The following is a 16,527-nucleotide window of genomic DNA, read 5'->3' as shown; positions in this document are numbered from 1 at the left end:
CAAGGTAGACATTTACTAGAATACTAGACAAAAAAAAAAGAAATACTGCAATGCATCTAGAAAAGGAACTAGAAATCTTCCAGGCTTTGGGTAAAAAAACACATAACATCCATCTTCTCTTAAATGCATTAAAGACGATTCCACCCACATCAATTGAATCAAACAGGGCATTCTCGGTAGCAGGACTTTTCTTTAGTAAAATAAGAATCAAATTGAGTGATCGAAGTATTGACCATCTTTGCTTTTTAAAATATTATAAAAATTTACACGTTTTTATCAAGAAGAAAAAATATTTATGGAAAAAGTGATTTTTTTATTTACTCTTTTCGCCCTACGGGCATTAAGAGGGCCTCATTTAGCTGGTCCGTTATGAGTTCGGCCATGCCCACAATGCGGTTGGTGATTGACAGGGACTCACACATCCGAACGGATTATCCCCAAAATAATTTCAATAAAGAAAAGACAAAATTGTACATTTCTTAAATAATTTTTCAGAAAATATTGAAAAAAAAAACAATGCAAAATTTTGCGTTTCCTAACATTAAAAAGTCCATTAATCCCTACCTAATATTGTTTTATGTGCCAAAGTGCAGAATTTTTGTACACAATAGGCCTGTTTTATTATTCGTATTATTAAATGTAAATTTTCCGAACTACGTAGTAATAATAGAACAATTTTTCCAACGGATTAATATTGCGCGGGTTAATGCCCAACAATTTTCCGGAAAATTTTCATTCTTGAAAATATTCTGCGGCGTTTATTACGCCCAGAGTCCGCATTGAGATATTGGCTTAGTTTAGTTTGGTTTATGTGGTTTCCGTAAGGCGACACGTGGACCATCTTTCGGAGTAATGCCTCCCGGGAAGACTGTTTTGGTCAACTGGTCTATTTGGGTGCTACAGTCATGAAGTAAACCCGGAAAACTCCACATTGGCGAAGCGCGAATCCACAAACAACTACCTACCATTGTTGTATGTTGTTTCGGACCAAAGATCGATGCCCGCGGTCGCGTTACAAAGGTGGTCGTTTAATACAGGTAACTTATACGAAGACTCTATGGATAAACTATTCGGTGCCAGAAATTTTTTCCCGTTTTGACAGGTTCCCGTCGAATGCAGGTGGTCGCCTAAACAGTTTTCACTGTATCTGATTTGCTGATTTAAACACAGCATGACCACTTGTCACTTCTCGAGATAAACTAATATTAAAATCAAATGTTGTCAATAATTGTAAGCTCATAGCAGAACTATCAACACGTAACACGTGCAATTGTCTTTTGTGATAATTGCTTTTAGGAGCGGCCGCGTGGTATATTACAAATAAAAATAATAGTTTCGCGCTATCAGATCAAAAGTCTTTCGGCAAGCGCTCGCCAACGATACACCTGGACCAGAAACCGAAATCAAAAGGTACCGAAAGCGCTTAGGCAGAGGCGTGCGATAAATCATAAATCGTATACATCAATATCGGAATAACATAGACCAATATAGAAAAGCGTTGCATAATTATTTTTAATTATTGAATGGTTCAATTGTATTTTGATTTCGCAGCTTATGACGCCACCTTACTGTACTGCCTGTTGCGGACGATGAGTCCAAAGAGATAACCACATCGCTGGACTAAAACCCAAATCCTACTAGCTTTACCTCCTCGTTGTGCCCCTACATACATCCTTGCCGCCGGCTCCATTGTCCTGTAAAAGGTTCGTAATTGAATATCGATAAGAATCGAACACTGCTGCCAACGCTCTATGCTCGACTGGTGGAGTGAGAGCCTGAAAGATCCCAAGAAGGCAAAGGATCATATTTTTCTCTCCCATTGCAAATTTCCACATTTTGAGATCTTCTAAACTCAAAATATCGGGAAAAGATTCCGTGTATGTGTTGGCGTTTATTTCGTATAAAGAAAATCCGAAATACTTCACGTGGTCAGCATATTGATAGTGCACGAACCCGCGACCAATTACAGTATCAGTGTTCTGTGGTTTTATTTACTCAGTTGGGGTCCCTTAAAACATATAATTATATCAAATTATTATTTTCATGAAACACACAGTTTTAAGTGAAATATTTCTTGTTCTATTAATTATTTAAATTTAAAAATATATCTATTTTAACTGTTCGGTTGATATACTGTAAATACTTTATTTATGTAAACATCGAATCGTTCTACATTTCTCGTGTGTATGTGTACACCGTTAGTAAATTCAACACGAAAAACTCCACTTTAAGGAAAAAATTTATTTACTGAATTTTTTGTACAAAAATTATCGATTTCTTTTCTATTTTCGTAAAAATAAGTGATCAAAGATCAGGAAAAATCGGAATTCAAGATTTACACCAAAATTATCTCAAAGTTGCCAGGCTTATATAATTTCCTTAATGGATTTTAAATCTTAATTATTAATTAATAAGCGTATTATAATTAAATATAGAAAAATTTGTGTGTTATATTTTTAAATTAATATTAATTAAAACTTAATAAAATAAAATTAAAGGTAAATATTTTAAATAATTTTAAAAATTGAAAAAAAAAAAAAAAACTTAAATACGGTATGTAAATAAACTTTTTCCTTTAGATGGCGCGCTGAATTGAAAGGAAAATGGGCGCTTCTTCTTCATAAACAGTTGAATATGGAGATATTGAATTCTGAGCATTAAATAATTTTATGATATATTTTATATGAAAATTTTTAAAATTAACTTTATTTGCTTAAAAAATCGATTATTTCTTTTTTAGTTGTAATATTGAGTGAGTATAAAGTGAAAATATAGTACAGTAGACTCCTATAACGCGGGTTCCTATAACGTAGATTCCTATAACGCGGCAAAAAATTGCGACGGTATTCGTATAAAGACGCTAAAAGGGACTCGTAAAGCGCAGTAAAACGTCATCGCGGACGAGCAGCCGAACTACTTTCCATCGTCCAGCGCCACGCTACGGAGAGTTTAGGCGGGTAAGTTGAGTTTACTATCGTCTGTACAGTATTATATATAAATTAGGTACTCTACATATAATTATATATTAACTTAATTTATTGTAACTTTATTATAATTATATATATACTTTCCGCCGTCCAGCGCCACGCTACGGAGAGTTTAGGCGAGTAAGTTGAGTTTACTATCGTCTGTACAGTATGTAAATTAGGTACCGTAAGTCTAATACAGCACTGTAATTTTATGCATTTCTTGTGAAAGAAACATTTCTTATTCAACGGCCATTAAAATTATTTATATTAATGATGTCTCCAAAGTTCAACGAAGTTTTCGCAGAAAAATAACTTATCAGAAAATGCGGCCGCAGTTTGGTGCGATGCTCCGCGACGAAAACAAGCTTGAGCAACGGCGATGTCGAACGGTGCACACTCGGTAAGTAATCCTACAATTTTTTGTTTATAGCGTAGTTTATACGGATTATTCCCAAAAAATTATACGTATTTTGGAAATGTTAAGTCGAATTAGTCCAGAATCGATTAATTTTATGGAAGAAAATCTTTCAAACAGCCGTAGTCCGTAAACTTCACACGTGTCGGGCTGCTATTGGCTCATGTATTTAAGGATTCCTACAATGCGAAATTCATGTAACGAGGAACGTATCTACCGCGCTATAGGGGGTCTACTGTATAATTAGCATGCACGTTTTCTTAAATTTATAGGAATACATTCTACCCCCCATAACACTGTTGATAATTCTGTTTTGTATGAATTCCATGTTGTACGAGTCACTTAGATTTTACAAATACGTGAGCCATATACAGCCGGCACATATATTTGTAAAATCTAAGTGACTCGTACAACATGGAATTCATATAAAACGGAATTATCAACAGTGTTATGGGGGGTCGACTGTAATTTAAGAATGGTTTAGTTTACTTAATAAATTACTAAGTTATTTATTTTTTTGAACGAATTTTAACTTCATACTTGACTATTACAGAAATTGCTTTTAGCTCTATAATTAAATTAATTAAAATGTCGATAACCATGAGGCAGATAATAGTAAGGGCTTATCACACCGTTGCATTTTGGATTTTTATGGTTTTTTATACTTATGTAATCATCTTATTGTACACCCCTTTTTGTTTTATTAAATGTTTTACTTTGATTCTTGAGCGTTTGTGCCCATTATCATTGGTGTGATAAGCCCTTACTATTATTTGCCTCAAGGTTATAGATATTTTAATTAATTCATAATTGGTCTTTATACACCTCTAAACCAAATCATACACAACAGATAATTTTAATATTGTGATTAGTGTTTTAAATTTAAATATACGTGAACTGATAATGAATAACAGAAAATTTATACTTTATAATTATTGATAAAAAGTTCGAGAAAGGATGAAATTTATAATTGAGTCAAGTCAGAATATTTTTTGAATTTGTCATATTCATTTAATATAGATGAAACAATAAAATATAGTTTTGTATACCTCTGAAAGAAATTTTCACAAATCTTGCTTAACAAATTATAAAGTTTAAATATGAAAGTTATTGAACAATTTTGAATAAAGAATATTCTCCATAGATTACTCTCTACAGAAAAAAAAAATATTTAATTCTTTACTAGGATTGACAGTTCTTTCTGTCAATAGACAAGACTGCTTTTGAATGTCAGTTCAAAATCTGTGTTAAGAAACAACACTTCAAATTTATAGAAATTTCATGTATCCAGTTCCATAATAGATATATCTGTAAATATATTTAATCAAATTTGTATGACCATTTTTTAAATTAAAAGTATAGAATTCTTGTATAAATTATTTAACAATAATAATACTGTATTTAAATTCCTTTGAATATAATAATTATATATGTTTTAAATAAGAATTTCCATACATTTCATCATGGAAATTGTTTATCAATATAAGTACCAGGAAAAAGTAATGTTGCATTTGTACTGTAATGTTTTCATAGTAAGCTATTTTATGTTTGTGTTGTATACCTGGTTGCTAGGAAAATATAAAGTAATGTCATATTCAGTGTCTATATTTAAGTTTCCACAGGATTTGATTTGAAAAGCAAACCAATGGATTAGAGAATCTGTAGAAAATATTAACTTATTATTTAAAATGTTTTAACAATTATGCATTAAAAACTATGAATTATGTTTAGGTGAAAAAATATATAAAATTGTTAACTAATCTGCATTTCCACTTAGCATATTCTGTTGTAGTATATATATATATATAAAAGATTAAATACAAGTTTCTGTAAGGTTAAAAATACTGTATTGTCTAATAGAGAATGTAAAAAAAAACTTAATTTGCAATTTACATTTATTATTCTTGATTATTTTATTATTATAGTAAATGTACAAAAAAAGCTTTATTGAAATACAAAACAGATAAAAGTTACTTGTTGATGTTTAAAACTGGTTCAACATTAAAATATTTTATATCACATAATTTAGTTTAATTGAAAATTTCGCAATAATTTTAACATTAATGTCAATACACACAAGAGCTAGTGAGATTATAAATAAGTGCCTTTTATCAACATTTAGAAATAATGTTTGTTCACTCTCACAACAACAATACAAAGTTTAGGCTAATTGATCAACATTTCCAATTTCAGTAGGTTGACATCATTCAGCCAACAAATCAACACGTATTGCAATCTGGATATTTAGTCACACATTTTACCAAATAATATGTAGGTTTTTAATCGTTTAAAAATGATTACTTTAACTAAAATTAATGCTGTCAATTTTAAACAGGATTTTCTGTGTACTCTACAAACAAGAGAATAATGAGTTTCATATATTGGTAATTTCACTTAATAGTGATAAATATTTTAAAAGGGATTTCTTATTTTATTAGTAAGTTATTTTATATTCTCAACTATTTACTTATACCAAATTCAAATCCATGTTTATATGAACACGTTTATTTACACAATATTTATTGTCATTCATCTTTAATCACTAATGAATTTTGTCTACAAAATGTTGATGCAATGGCTGAGTCTTCCATCACTTATCTGAAATACATTGCCTTACATTCTCTCTTATCGGTTTACTAAAATTGAATTTGAAATAAAATAATCAATTTTCCAATTGTTTACATGCTTTTTTTTCGAGAAATTCCAAGTAACTTATTGACAGGTAATGTTAAACGAATTTCTTATAAAGAAAAATAGGGACAAAGCTCTAAATGGTGCCCCTTTTAGCCTACCAGATAGATTAAAGATCTGTATATCAGCCAGAATATTTTGTTTGTTTTATGCTAATTTTAGGTTTTTTTAAACCGCAATCTCGCTTAAAAATCGCGAGAATTGTTTTATATCCCAAATTGTTTTAATTTACAAATCTTTAGTTTAAAATATCAAGGTTTAAAAAATTTATTAATTAAATGTTATATTTTTAGACAAAAAAATAATGGTATTATGAAACATCTAATTAATTTGCTATGTATATTAATTAGATATATGTATGTATTTTGTTTCCTTTAAAAACACTTTTGTTTGTTTAAATGTAAAAAACTTAAATGAGATTTGCTAACATTGTTACTTTCTTTCCTATTTTGTAGATAAATCAACAAAATTGAATAAAATTTAGAACATTACAGCCACAATGAACAGCAAATAATTTGTACAAAAACAAATAAAATTTTAAAAAATTTACTTTATTAACAAATAATTATTAAAAAAATTAAAAGTTTAATATGAATACTTTTCACATTGTGGAATTCTTATGGAAGCAAATGCAAATAACCAACAAAATACAGGTATACAAATATTTCTATTGCTATTTTGTTGCTTTAAGGCAAACTTTAAACGAAATACATAATTCTACATTAGTTAAATACCTGAACAACCAAGGATTAAAGTGATATTTATAATTTACATATAGTTTAATGTTAAATCATCACAGAGCCGTAACTAGGCAGGTGCAACAGGTGCATTCGCACAGGGCCCATTTGGAAGGGGGCCCAAACTGCTGTTTACAAGAAATTTTAGTTTTAAATCTTGAATTTTTCCTCCTTTTTATTGGCGATTACATTTTGCCTTATTTAGACCCTAGATGTCTGCTCACCAGTGTTCCCAACCGTGGCGACTTTTAGAGGGACGTAGTGAGATAGCGGAGACAGCAGACAAATCAGCCAAAAGTACCGACTTTTGAAATTTTGTTTATTTATTTTTTGAGAAATTTAAATTTATGTTTATAGTTTTCAAATTTATAGATATTTCTCTACTTTATAGAGCTCTCTGGCGACGACTAATATTATTACGATATATAAAACTGTATTTCTAGATTTTTCTACAGTGTGCAGAGCTAGAAATCTGTAAAGATAACATTTTGTAATAAAAATAAATCTGCCCGGGGATTTTTTTAATTGCTAAATAGATAACGTGGTAACTCTCGAATAAAATCTTAGTCTCGAGGTTGTAAAAGGCGTGCAGAAATTCTGACATAACTTTTTGCTTTATATTAGTACCCATATGTGTTGTATACCTCAACGGCGGTAAGCGAACTATGCGGCCTCGAAGGGGCCCCCGAGGTCTTTAATATGATACTGGAAAAAGGCTAATTTTTGCTTTCTCTATGGCTCTTCTTTATAATACATGAGTGTTGCTGATTTAAAAAAAATCAGCTGCAGATCTCGCTGTTAAATATAGCAAAGATTTAAAAAAGTACGAATTCACAAGTGAAATTGAAAGTTTTAAGTTTGAAGTAACGACTCTTATACAAAATATAGAAACTGCGTTTTCGCTTAATATTCTACAGGCTCTTCGTGATTTTGGTTTAGTTGAGTCTTACCCAAATATCAATGTCGTTCTTCGAATATTTCTAACTCTTCCCGTTTCTATTGCTTCGTGCGAGAGAAGTTTTAGCAAGTTAAAATTAATAAAAAATTTATTAAGATTAAATATCGGGCAAGAACGATTGTCCAATATTTCTATTATTTCAATAGAATACATTATCATTAAAAATACTAATTATGATCATGTAATTAATGAATTTGCTGAAATGAAAGCCAGAAAAGTTCAATTAAAATAAATCTTATTAAAAATCTATTGTAATATATTTGTTTTATTATTTTTCCAAACCAAATAAATTAAGGGGCCTAAATGCAAATTCTTGCACAGGGCACAGGAATGGCTAGTTACGGCTCTGAATCATCATACATCACTGACTATACATTACCGTATTCACAACTATTTTTACTGAATGACATCAGTAATGCACATTACAGTTCCATTGCTTAATTTAGAGCCTGTGACGTCAGAGAGATGAATTATGCTATTAGATTTACAACAATTACTTATTTAAATTATTCGTAACATTACACAATCTTCATTATGAAAACAAATACTGAAATTTACACAGGAAGAATAAAATACAGTCGACCCCCTATAACACTGTTGATAATTCAGTTTTATATGAATTCCGTGTTGTACGAGTCACTTAGATTTTACAAATATGTGAGCCGTTCACAGCCTGGCACACGTATTTGTAAAATCTAAGTGACTCGTACAACATTGAATTCATATAAAATGGAATTATCAACAGTGTTATAGGGGGGTCGACTGTATTATATATTAAAAATTCAAATACTGATTGAACTAAAATTAACTAAAAATATTTAATTTTAAAATTATATAAATAAACAGTTACTAAAATTGCAAATATACTCTGGCCTGCAGAGTCTCAATTTGCATTTCTTACTAAAATTTTTCTAAATGTGAGGATCTCTGCAAGAAAATTTAATGGTTGACATTAAGGAAATTACAAACTTTTAAATGCAAGAAAATATTACAAAACAAAGATTATTCTTAATTACACAAAGAATTTACATATATATGTACTGTACATTATATGAAAGTGCACTTTTTGAGATATTAGAATAATAATCTTAGATAATACTTTTGATAACGACTTAACAATTTATCAGTATTATAAAGAAAATCTATATTGTTATTTCCATCATATAATGGGAGAATATATATCTTTTGAATATAACTTTAAATAAATTTACTACATAAAAAAAAAATAAGTACAGTAGAACCTCGAAAACTCGGCCTAATGTGGACCGAAGGGTGGCCGAGTTTGAGAAAATGCCGGGTTATCGGGAACGGGGTTAAAAAAAGATAAGTATGCGTGTTTCCTCAGAAAATACTGTACTGTACTTGTATGTATTGTTTGCTTGAGAATACAACAGAGAATAAACTGCCCAAATACCCTTAAACAAAGGAAAAGTACGTACTTTATGAAGGCATAGAGCCTTTACTACATGAAAATGAAAATTAATGAATACACTGCGTACAGTAATTTACCTGATAAGACAGACCTCAGAAAAATACTTTATGAGAGCTTTTATACTTTTATAAAGCTGTCTATAATGAAAATTAATTAACTAAGGATTTTTTTGCCCTGCCAGGGTGTGGCCGGGTTATCGAGAGCCGAGTTTTCGAGGTTCTACTGTAGAACCTCGAAAATTTCACCAAAATTTCATAGGAATCATAAATTGCCTGGCAGATTGCAATACTTTCCAAAATTAATTCTGATCATGCGTATCATTCTCTTGAAGTGATTCTACATCTTTTTGCATAAATGTAACAGTGAGAAAGTAACATGGGATCATGCTATAAAAAAATCTCCAATTTTAAATATCACATAATATAGCATATTTAAATGCTCACAATATTGAGGGAAATAACTAGTAAATCCCATAAAAATCTAAGGAAGTGATACTGTCTCTCTTATCTGAAATGTTTTCTTCTATTTCTGTTATTTTTGATATATCTGAGTCTGATTAAACTTGGTTAGATGGGGTTTCTTCTAAAGCTTCTGAAATGTAAAATTCATCTTGCTTAGCTAAAGGAGCAAAGAAGAAAATTTCTTCTTTATTATAAATTTCCACGACTGGACCAGCACACATTTTTTTCCTTGAGATATTGACATAGATTTGGATACATTGTTGCAATTACTATCATAACAGAGAGAGTTCCTTTGAATGGGAATGTAGTCATCACAACATGATCACCTGATGGAAATGAAGGAGTCTAAAATCCTTGCCTAAGTAACTTTATATTTTTGAGAAGATGGAAACAGAAATCAGGACCAGAACTGTAAGAGACAATATCATTTTGTACGTTTTGCAAAAATCATGCATATAAAACTATAACAAAATTATATTAATTATATTTCATATACCTTTAATGCTAGCACTGATGTCTGATGAGGCAATCCGCATGAAGTCCTTTCCCGCATCTTGTGCACACTCTTGTCGATGTTCTTTTTTGACTTGGAGTGCTGCACACGACACAGCGGTATTGGTGCCTACCAGGCAATTTTCGGAGTCCTGATGGTCCTCTGGGATCTGGGGGTGTGTGGGATATAGGTTTGGTCTCCTCCTTTGATTCTTTCTTCAGGCTTTCAATTACCTCTTGGATGAAACGTTGGTGGGTCATCCGGCTTCCAGACTTTTCTTTATAAAGAATGTATGCATTCAACATCATCCTGGCCATGATATTGAAAGCTACCTTCTTCCAACATTTCCTGCTCCGTCTTTCATCCAAATACGTATATAGCATCATATCATGCGTATCGACTCCCCCCATAAATTTGTTATATGATAAAACTACTTGTGGCTTTACTTTCTCCACCCTGTGTTTAACAATTTGGATGTTGTGTGCCCTTGCGTAGCTGGATAAAAGATAAACAGGTTGTGGAATATTTTCACGTTCCCTGAACGCACAAGCCAATATGGGGCCAGATCTGAAATATGAGATCTGGCCTACAGTGAATCTCTCTTTGAAGCCAAGAGGTAATTGTTTTCTGACTGCTCGCACTGTTCCAGTGCAGTAAGTCCCATCGGAATATAGGTCACGAACAAGGGGTACCGACGTAAAATAATTGTCGATGAACACATGATAACCCTTGTTATTGTAGTTCCCAAGTGTCATTAGCTTCCTGACAACAGTATATCCCAAACCAAACTTTGAGATACTGTACTTCTCTGCCTGGGTCTTGGCCCCTTTGTAAGTGAAGAAGCCCAGGCAATAGTGTGAAACAGAATCGCACAACATCCAAAGTTTGATTCCCCACTTGTGATGTTTTTTCTCGGGAAGATACTGAATGTTCGGATTATGGCACTTGGTACCTACTAGTGATTCATCGACGCATATTTGTTGGTGTGGGGTATAGTGATGTCTGAACACCCTGTTCGCGTGATCCTCCAAAGGTTGATACCTTGCAGAGGCATTATAACCTAATTTCCCTGGGCCAGGCAACTTACTACTATCTACGAGATGGAAGAATCGAAGCAAGTGATAATAGCGGTCCCTACTACAAATTTCCGCATACCACGTAGATACGTACGGAGGACGATTGCACCAGTAATCCGATATTTTAGGTCTTTTGTCAATTCCCATTGCAAAAACAATAGCCAAAAACCCCTTTATATCTTTAATAGTGACTGGTTTCCATGTCTTCAGATATTTGGGAACATTCTTCCCCATGCCATTTATGACTTGCTTGGCATACCTATTAGTTTCCGTCACCATAAGAGAAAGTAAGGTAAAAGTGAAAAAAAGGTTAAAATATTCTACAGGATGAGAATCAGAAGGAGGCATGTGTTTGGGGCCACATAGTTCTTTGAAAGGGAAAGGAGTGGGTAGAGATTGTTCTGGTGGCAGAACCTCAAGATACACCTCATCTTCCAACTCGTCATCAGAAAGCTGAAGAGAGGAGGGTCCAGCAGATGATGTGGATGGTCCAGCAGATGGTGTGGAGGCTACAGCTATGGTTGAAAGCTCCTCGGCATCTTCTGAGTCATAATCAGAATAAGAATTCTCGTATTCCGAAATCTTAAAACTACTTTGACTGTCACTGTCAGACTCAATGTCTGAGTCTGACAACTCATCAAAGTAGGTTGGCAGTTCCGTATCTCTAATTCTTCTTGTTGAAGACATTTGGAAATCTAATTTGAAATAAAAGATACATGTTACAATTGAGAATAAGAGTAAAGAAGAAAAAATTAAGAAAATGAAAATAATAATACTGTAGTAATAAAAAAAATTAAGACTAGAATATTAAATATAAACAAGTCTATATTATTTCTATAATATTGTAGAAAATTAAATTGCATATTTTATCAAAACAATTTAACTATTAAATTGTTTTAATATTGTTTACTGCATTTGATTATCAATTTATATTTGTAATATTTATAAATAGAAATTTATAATACACATCTACAAAATATGATAAAATTTAATACATGTACTGTAATATATGGATTGTTTATTTTGAAAGTGGTGTAAGTCCATTTATTGTTGTTTTGAGAACATGAAAGGTTAGCATATTAGTCAATTCAAAAATATAAATTAGTTATGTCAAGTCTGGCAATGTTTCTACTAAGTTATCAATATGTAATTTGATTATATAAATTTCTTTTAGGCAAATTTAACTAAAATAATATATATTTATAGGCTGTAAATGAACTTACACCATTTTCATAATTAGTCAATCTTAACATAAGATATTGCTATTATTTATTTACGCTCTTTATGTGTCTGTGTTTTGAAATATTCATGATGCACAGGAGGTATATCAGGTAATAACTGCTCCGTATCCTTATATTTTTTGTATGTAATAGGTCTGGCATCATTATACAAAGTTGCCAGGGCAATTGTTTCAAATTTTGGCAGTCTTCCCTGAAATGTAAATCAAAATGATCCAAGAAAACCTTTAACATGCAGATTAGTTTTGCTAGCAACTGGTAGGTGATAAATGTAACGTCTTAAATTCTGTGTCCACTATCGATGTTTTATATAAAATAGTATACAGTGCACTTTTGCAAAGCCTCATCAAACATATGGACTGTTTATTTTGAAAGTGGTATGAGTTTGTTTATTTATTTTTCTTTCGAAATATTGAAAGATTGCATTTCAGTTGATTTAAAAATACAAATAAAGTCTATTAAATTTGGCAATGTTTCTATGATTTTAGAAATATGTAAGTTGATTGCATAAAGACTTTTATGTGAATTTTACTAAACCAATATATATATTTTTTTTATTGTAAACGGACTTATAGGACTTTCATAATCAATTGTTATACAATGTCCTTTACTCACAAATTTTTAATTGATGAAAGCATATCGTTATTATAAAATACTAAGTGAATTGTTTATAAATAAAAAGTTTACATTAAATTATATGTAAATTATGCAATTTCTCCATTTTCTTCAAAAATGGACCTGAACCACTACTTTCAAAATAAATGGTCCATATTTTATCTTGACTTATCTTCAATAAAAATGAAGACAAAAGTAGAATTATATCATAGTTACATTACAAATATAAATAAAAACAAATGTTTTAAACATAATTTTAAATGTAAAAAGTATTTTTATGCATCCGTTTTAAGTGATAAAATATTGAATAAAAAAAAATTCTCTTTTTATATCTAGATAAATCTATTCAGATAGTCTTCTATGTTAATCACAAACATTGACTACTTATTTAACATTAATTTAATATCAAATTTCCATCATTAATTGCATTTAAATATGTTTAAACTACTTTTTATAAATGTTTCTATTTTTTTGCAGTTATATAATATACTTACTGGATAATATGATAAATAATTAGATTCGAATAAATTATGTTTTAATTTATCAGATCCGAGATCAAATTTTCAGGAAATTTATAAAAATGAAACAACAAAATCTCATGGATGATTGGAAAGAGATGCAAATCTCACCAGATTTTTAAGAAAAGAATCAAGGCTTAGACAAACGATTATTACCAATTTTTTATGAAATTAAAAGACAACACTATTTAATTAGTGTTGTCTTTTAAGTGCAGTGATAGACTGAAGTATAGTGTTGATTTAGAAAAGTAAGTTTACATTGAGACTGTTCTCCCTTTTTCTTTGTCAAAGGTGACTGCAAGATGATATACAGTGAAACAAAACAAAGTCCAACAAGGAAAATCTACTATAAATAATCAGCCACTTGTGGCTATGAACTGGAACTGTCAGAGCCTTAAAACTAAATCATCACAACTTCATCAGAAAAATGTTATCAAAAATCACAAACAATTCCAGTCATAAATTGGAACAGTCAAAGTCTAAAAAACAAATTATCATCATTGAATTTATTCCAACTAAAATATAATCCACATATAATAGGTATAATTGAAACATGGATCACATGCAAATCGTTTTATAAAGCATCCTGTTTTGATGACTATATATAATTACATTCTGCTTCTACTTATAACTAGCAAACCTATATTTGGAAACAAATACTGTCAATTGATTATTGTAATGGTCGCCTATGTTATTTTTGTGCGACTTTAAAAACTTCAAATCTGCTTATTTGTATGAAATTTTACAATACGATAACCAATCCTATCATCTGTTATGCTAGCTCAATCTGGAGTCTCAACTATTTAAATAAAGTAGAAAACTTTCATACATACTTCCTCTGCAAATTACTTCACTTAGAGAGAACTGTTCCAGGATATGCAACATGTCATGAAACTAGTTGCATCAGCTTTTTCCTCTTTTACTACCATTTAAAATTTAAAAGTGATTTTATACATCAAGAGCTAATCAAACATAGCAAAAAATCATCAGCAAAGAATCTTTGGCGAACTAAGTTAAATAATATATTAATTAACTCATTTGGAGTATCAAATCTACTGTTTCAAGATAATATCCAAGACTGCAAATATGATTATATCTTGCTAATGGAAACTGCTATTTCTCACTCTATACATATGGACCAAACCACCCTAAACCATAGTAATTATCATCCTTGGTATCCAAATATTCTAAAAATCCCATCTTCTCACCCTTATATGAATAAACAAATAAACTTAATGTAAAAAGACTAATAGCTCAAATACATCTCAATAAATATTCCCTCTACATTAGTAACACCTACATTGATCTTTCAGATAAACAATGGCCATGTGTAAAATTGACGACTTATCGATCCATCATCTATTACTGAATTGTCAGACTTGAAAATATATGAGACTCATTTAATATCACGAAAATACTTCAATGTAATTCATCCCACAATTTGAGAAATGACTTAAATAACCTGAACAAAAAAGACCTTTATAATATGCATAATTTCTTCAGTAAGATTGTAAAAACTCAGAAAATTTAAGACAAATTCAATATATACTAATATTGTAAATCTTGACTATTGTTGCATAAATACTAATTGTTAATGTCAATGACAGATTGACATGTAAACCTTTGTATAATAATTGTACAAATTTGCTAAAATTTTAAAATGTTCCAATAATTTGTAAATATCTAATTAAATTATGTACAACCCCTTGCAACAGGGCAAATAAAGTTTTCATTGATTGATAATTTACATGTAACAGCAGTGTATTCAAAAATTTATTCTTTTTGATGGTTAATTTAATTATACAAATAAATAGAATATATCTGATGATAAAATAAATTAGTTTTTACTGCTTATTATATTTTCAACAGATTTGAGATGTAAAATAAATATGTTTTCATTAAAGTCTTTGTTTCTATTAAAATTTTTTGAAATATTAGTTATGAAAAACTTATTTGTTCATCATTCATTTAATATAAGTATGTGGAATAATTTTAAGATTACAAATTTAAGTACAATATAAATTTGAATGACGCTTCAGACTTTCAACCATGCTGGCGTGAATTACATTGGAGCTTTTAAAGTATGAACAAAAAAATCATTTATTAATAAATTTGAGGTTATTTCAGATTCATTTGTTGATAGTTATAAGGTTATTTTTGATCATGGCTGGGATAGAACAGAACCTAGGTCCATTATCATATTCTCCACTAAAGAGAAGACATCCACCACTGACTAGAAGCACAAATACGGTTAAGGTGTCTAAAGCTGCTTGTGTAGATATAATGCTCCGTCGACAACCGACATAATCTAAGAATATGGAAAGGACATTTGGACATTTGTTTAATATTTCGAAAATAAAATATTTTTGTTTTATATAAAGATCTTTTATCATAGAAATTTGCAAATTAAATGCATAATTATATATATTAAGTATTTGTTAACTTTTACTGTATAATAGTCAAAATATTAAAAAAAATTAAAATGCATGACAAAACTAAAATAAAATTTATTGGTTTAATAATTTATGATTAGTAAAGATGTAAAAAGCTATTTTTTTCCCATTTACACACAAGAAAACTTTACGTAATGTGCATTTTGTATATGGCTTTGATGTGTATCAATATCAAATGAAATTTTTTTTTATATAAAATTATCTATTTATATATATATAAGTCTTATATGTATATTAACTATAAAAATGTTAAACAAATTCATAAATTTATAAAGCACAATGTAGAAAATACAAATTTCTAACATTTACAAAAAAGATTCCCTCAGGCCTGATGGGACTCGTAAGTCCCAAACATATTTTGATCTCATACAGCTTGCATACCATTAATTCTACAAACATAATACATTAAAATCAAACTACACATATCTAGAATACATATTAAAAAATACAAAGACATTTAACTTGAAAACA

At 30.2% G+C, this 16,527-nt stretch overlaps 1 protein-coding gene across 1 annotated transcript in view; it reads right to left on the bottom strand.

Annotated features, from left to right (window-relative positions):
- Positions 1–9,313: 9,313 nt before the first annotated feature.
- The window catches only part of LOC111630332 (piggyBac transposable element-derived protein 4-like), a 13,186-nt gene continuing 5,972 nt past the window's right edge, over positions 9,314–16,527 (bottom strand). Inside the window, exons 2-3 of the mRNA XM_023374423.1 lie at positions 10,160–11,927; positions 9,314–10,072 (exon numbers count right to left, since the gene is read on the bottom strand). Coding sequence (XP_023230191.1) covers positions 10,168–11,919 — 1,752 coding nt within the window. The 5' untranslated portion in view covers positions 11,920–11,927 and the 3' untranslated portion in view covers positions 9,314–10,072; positions 10,160–10,167. The remainder of the gene's footprint in view (positions 10,073–10,159; positions 11,928–16,527) is intronic.

The sequence above is a fragment of the Centruroides sculpturatus genome, unplaced genomic scaffold (assembly GCF_000671375.1).
Source record: "Centruroides sculpturatus isolate CEXI.00-Female unplaced genomic scaffold, Cexi_2.0 scaffold622, whole genome shotgun sequence".
Classification (NCBI taxonomy): domain Eukaryota; kingdom Metazoa; phylum Arthropoda; class Arachnida; order Scorpiones; family Buthidae; genus Centruroides; species Centruroides sculpturatus.
This window is presented reverse-complemented; position numbering and strand designations above follow the sequence as displayed.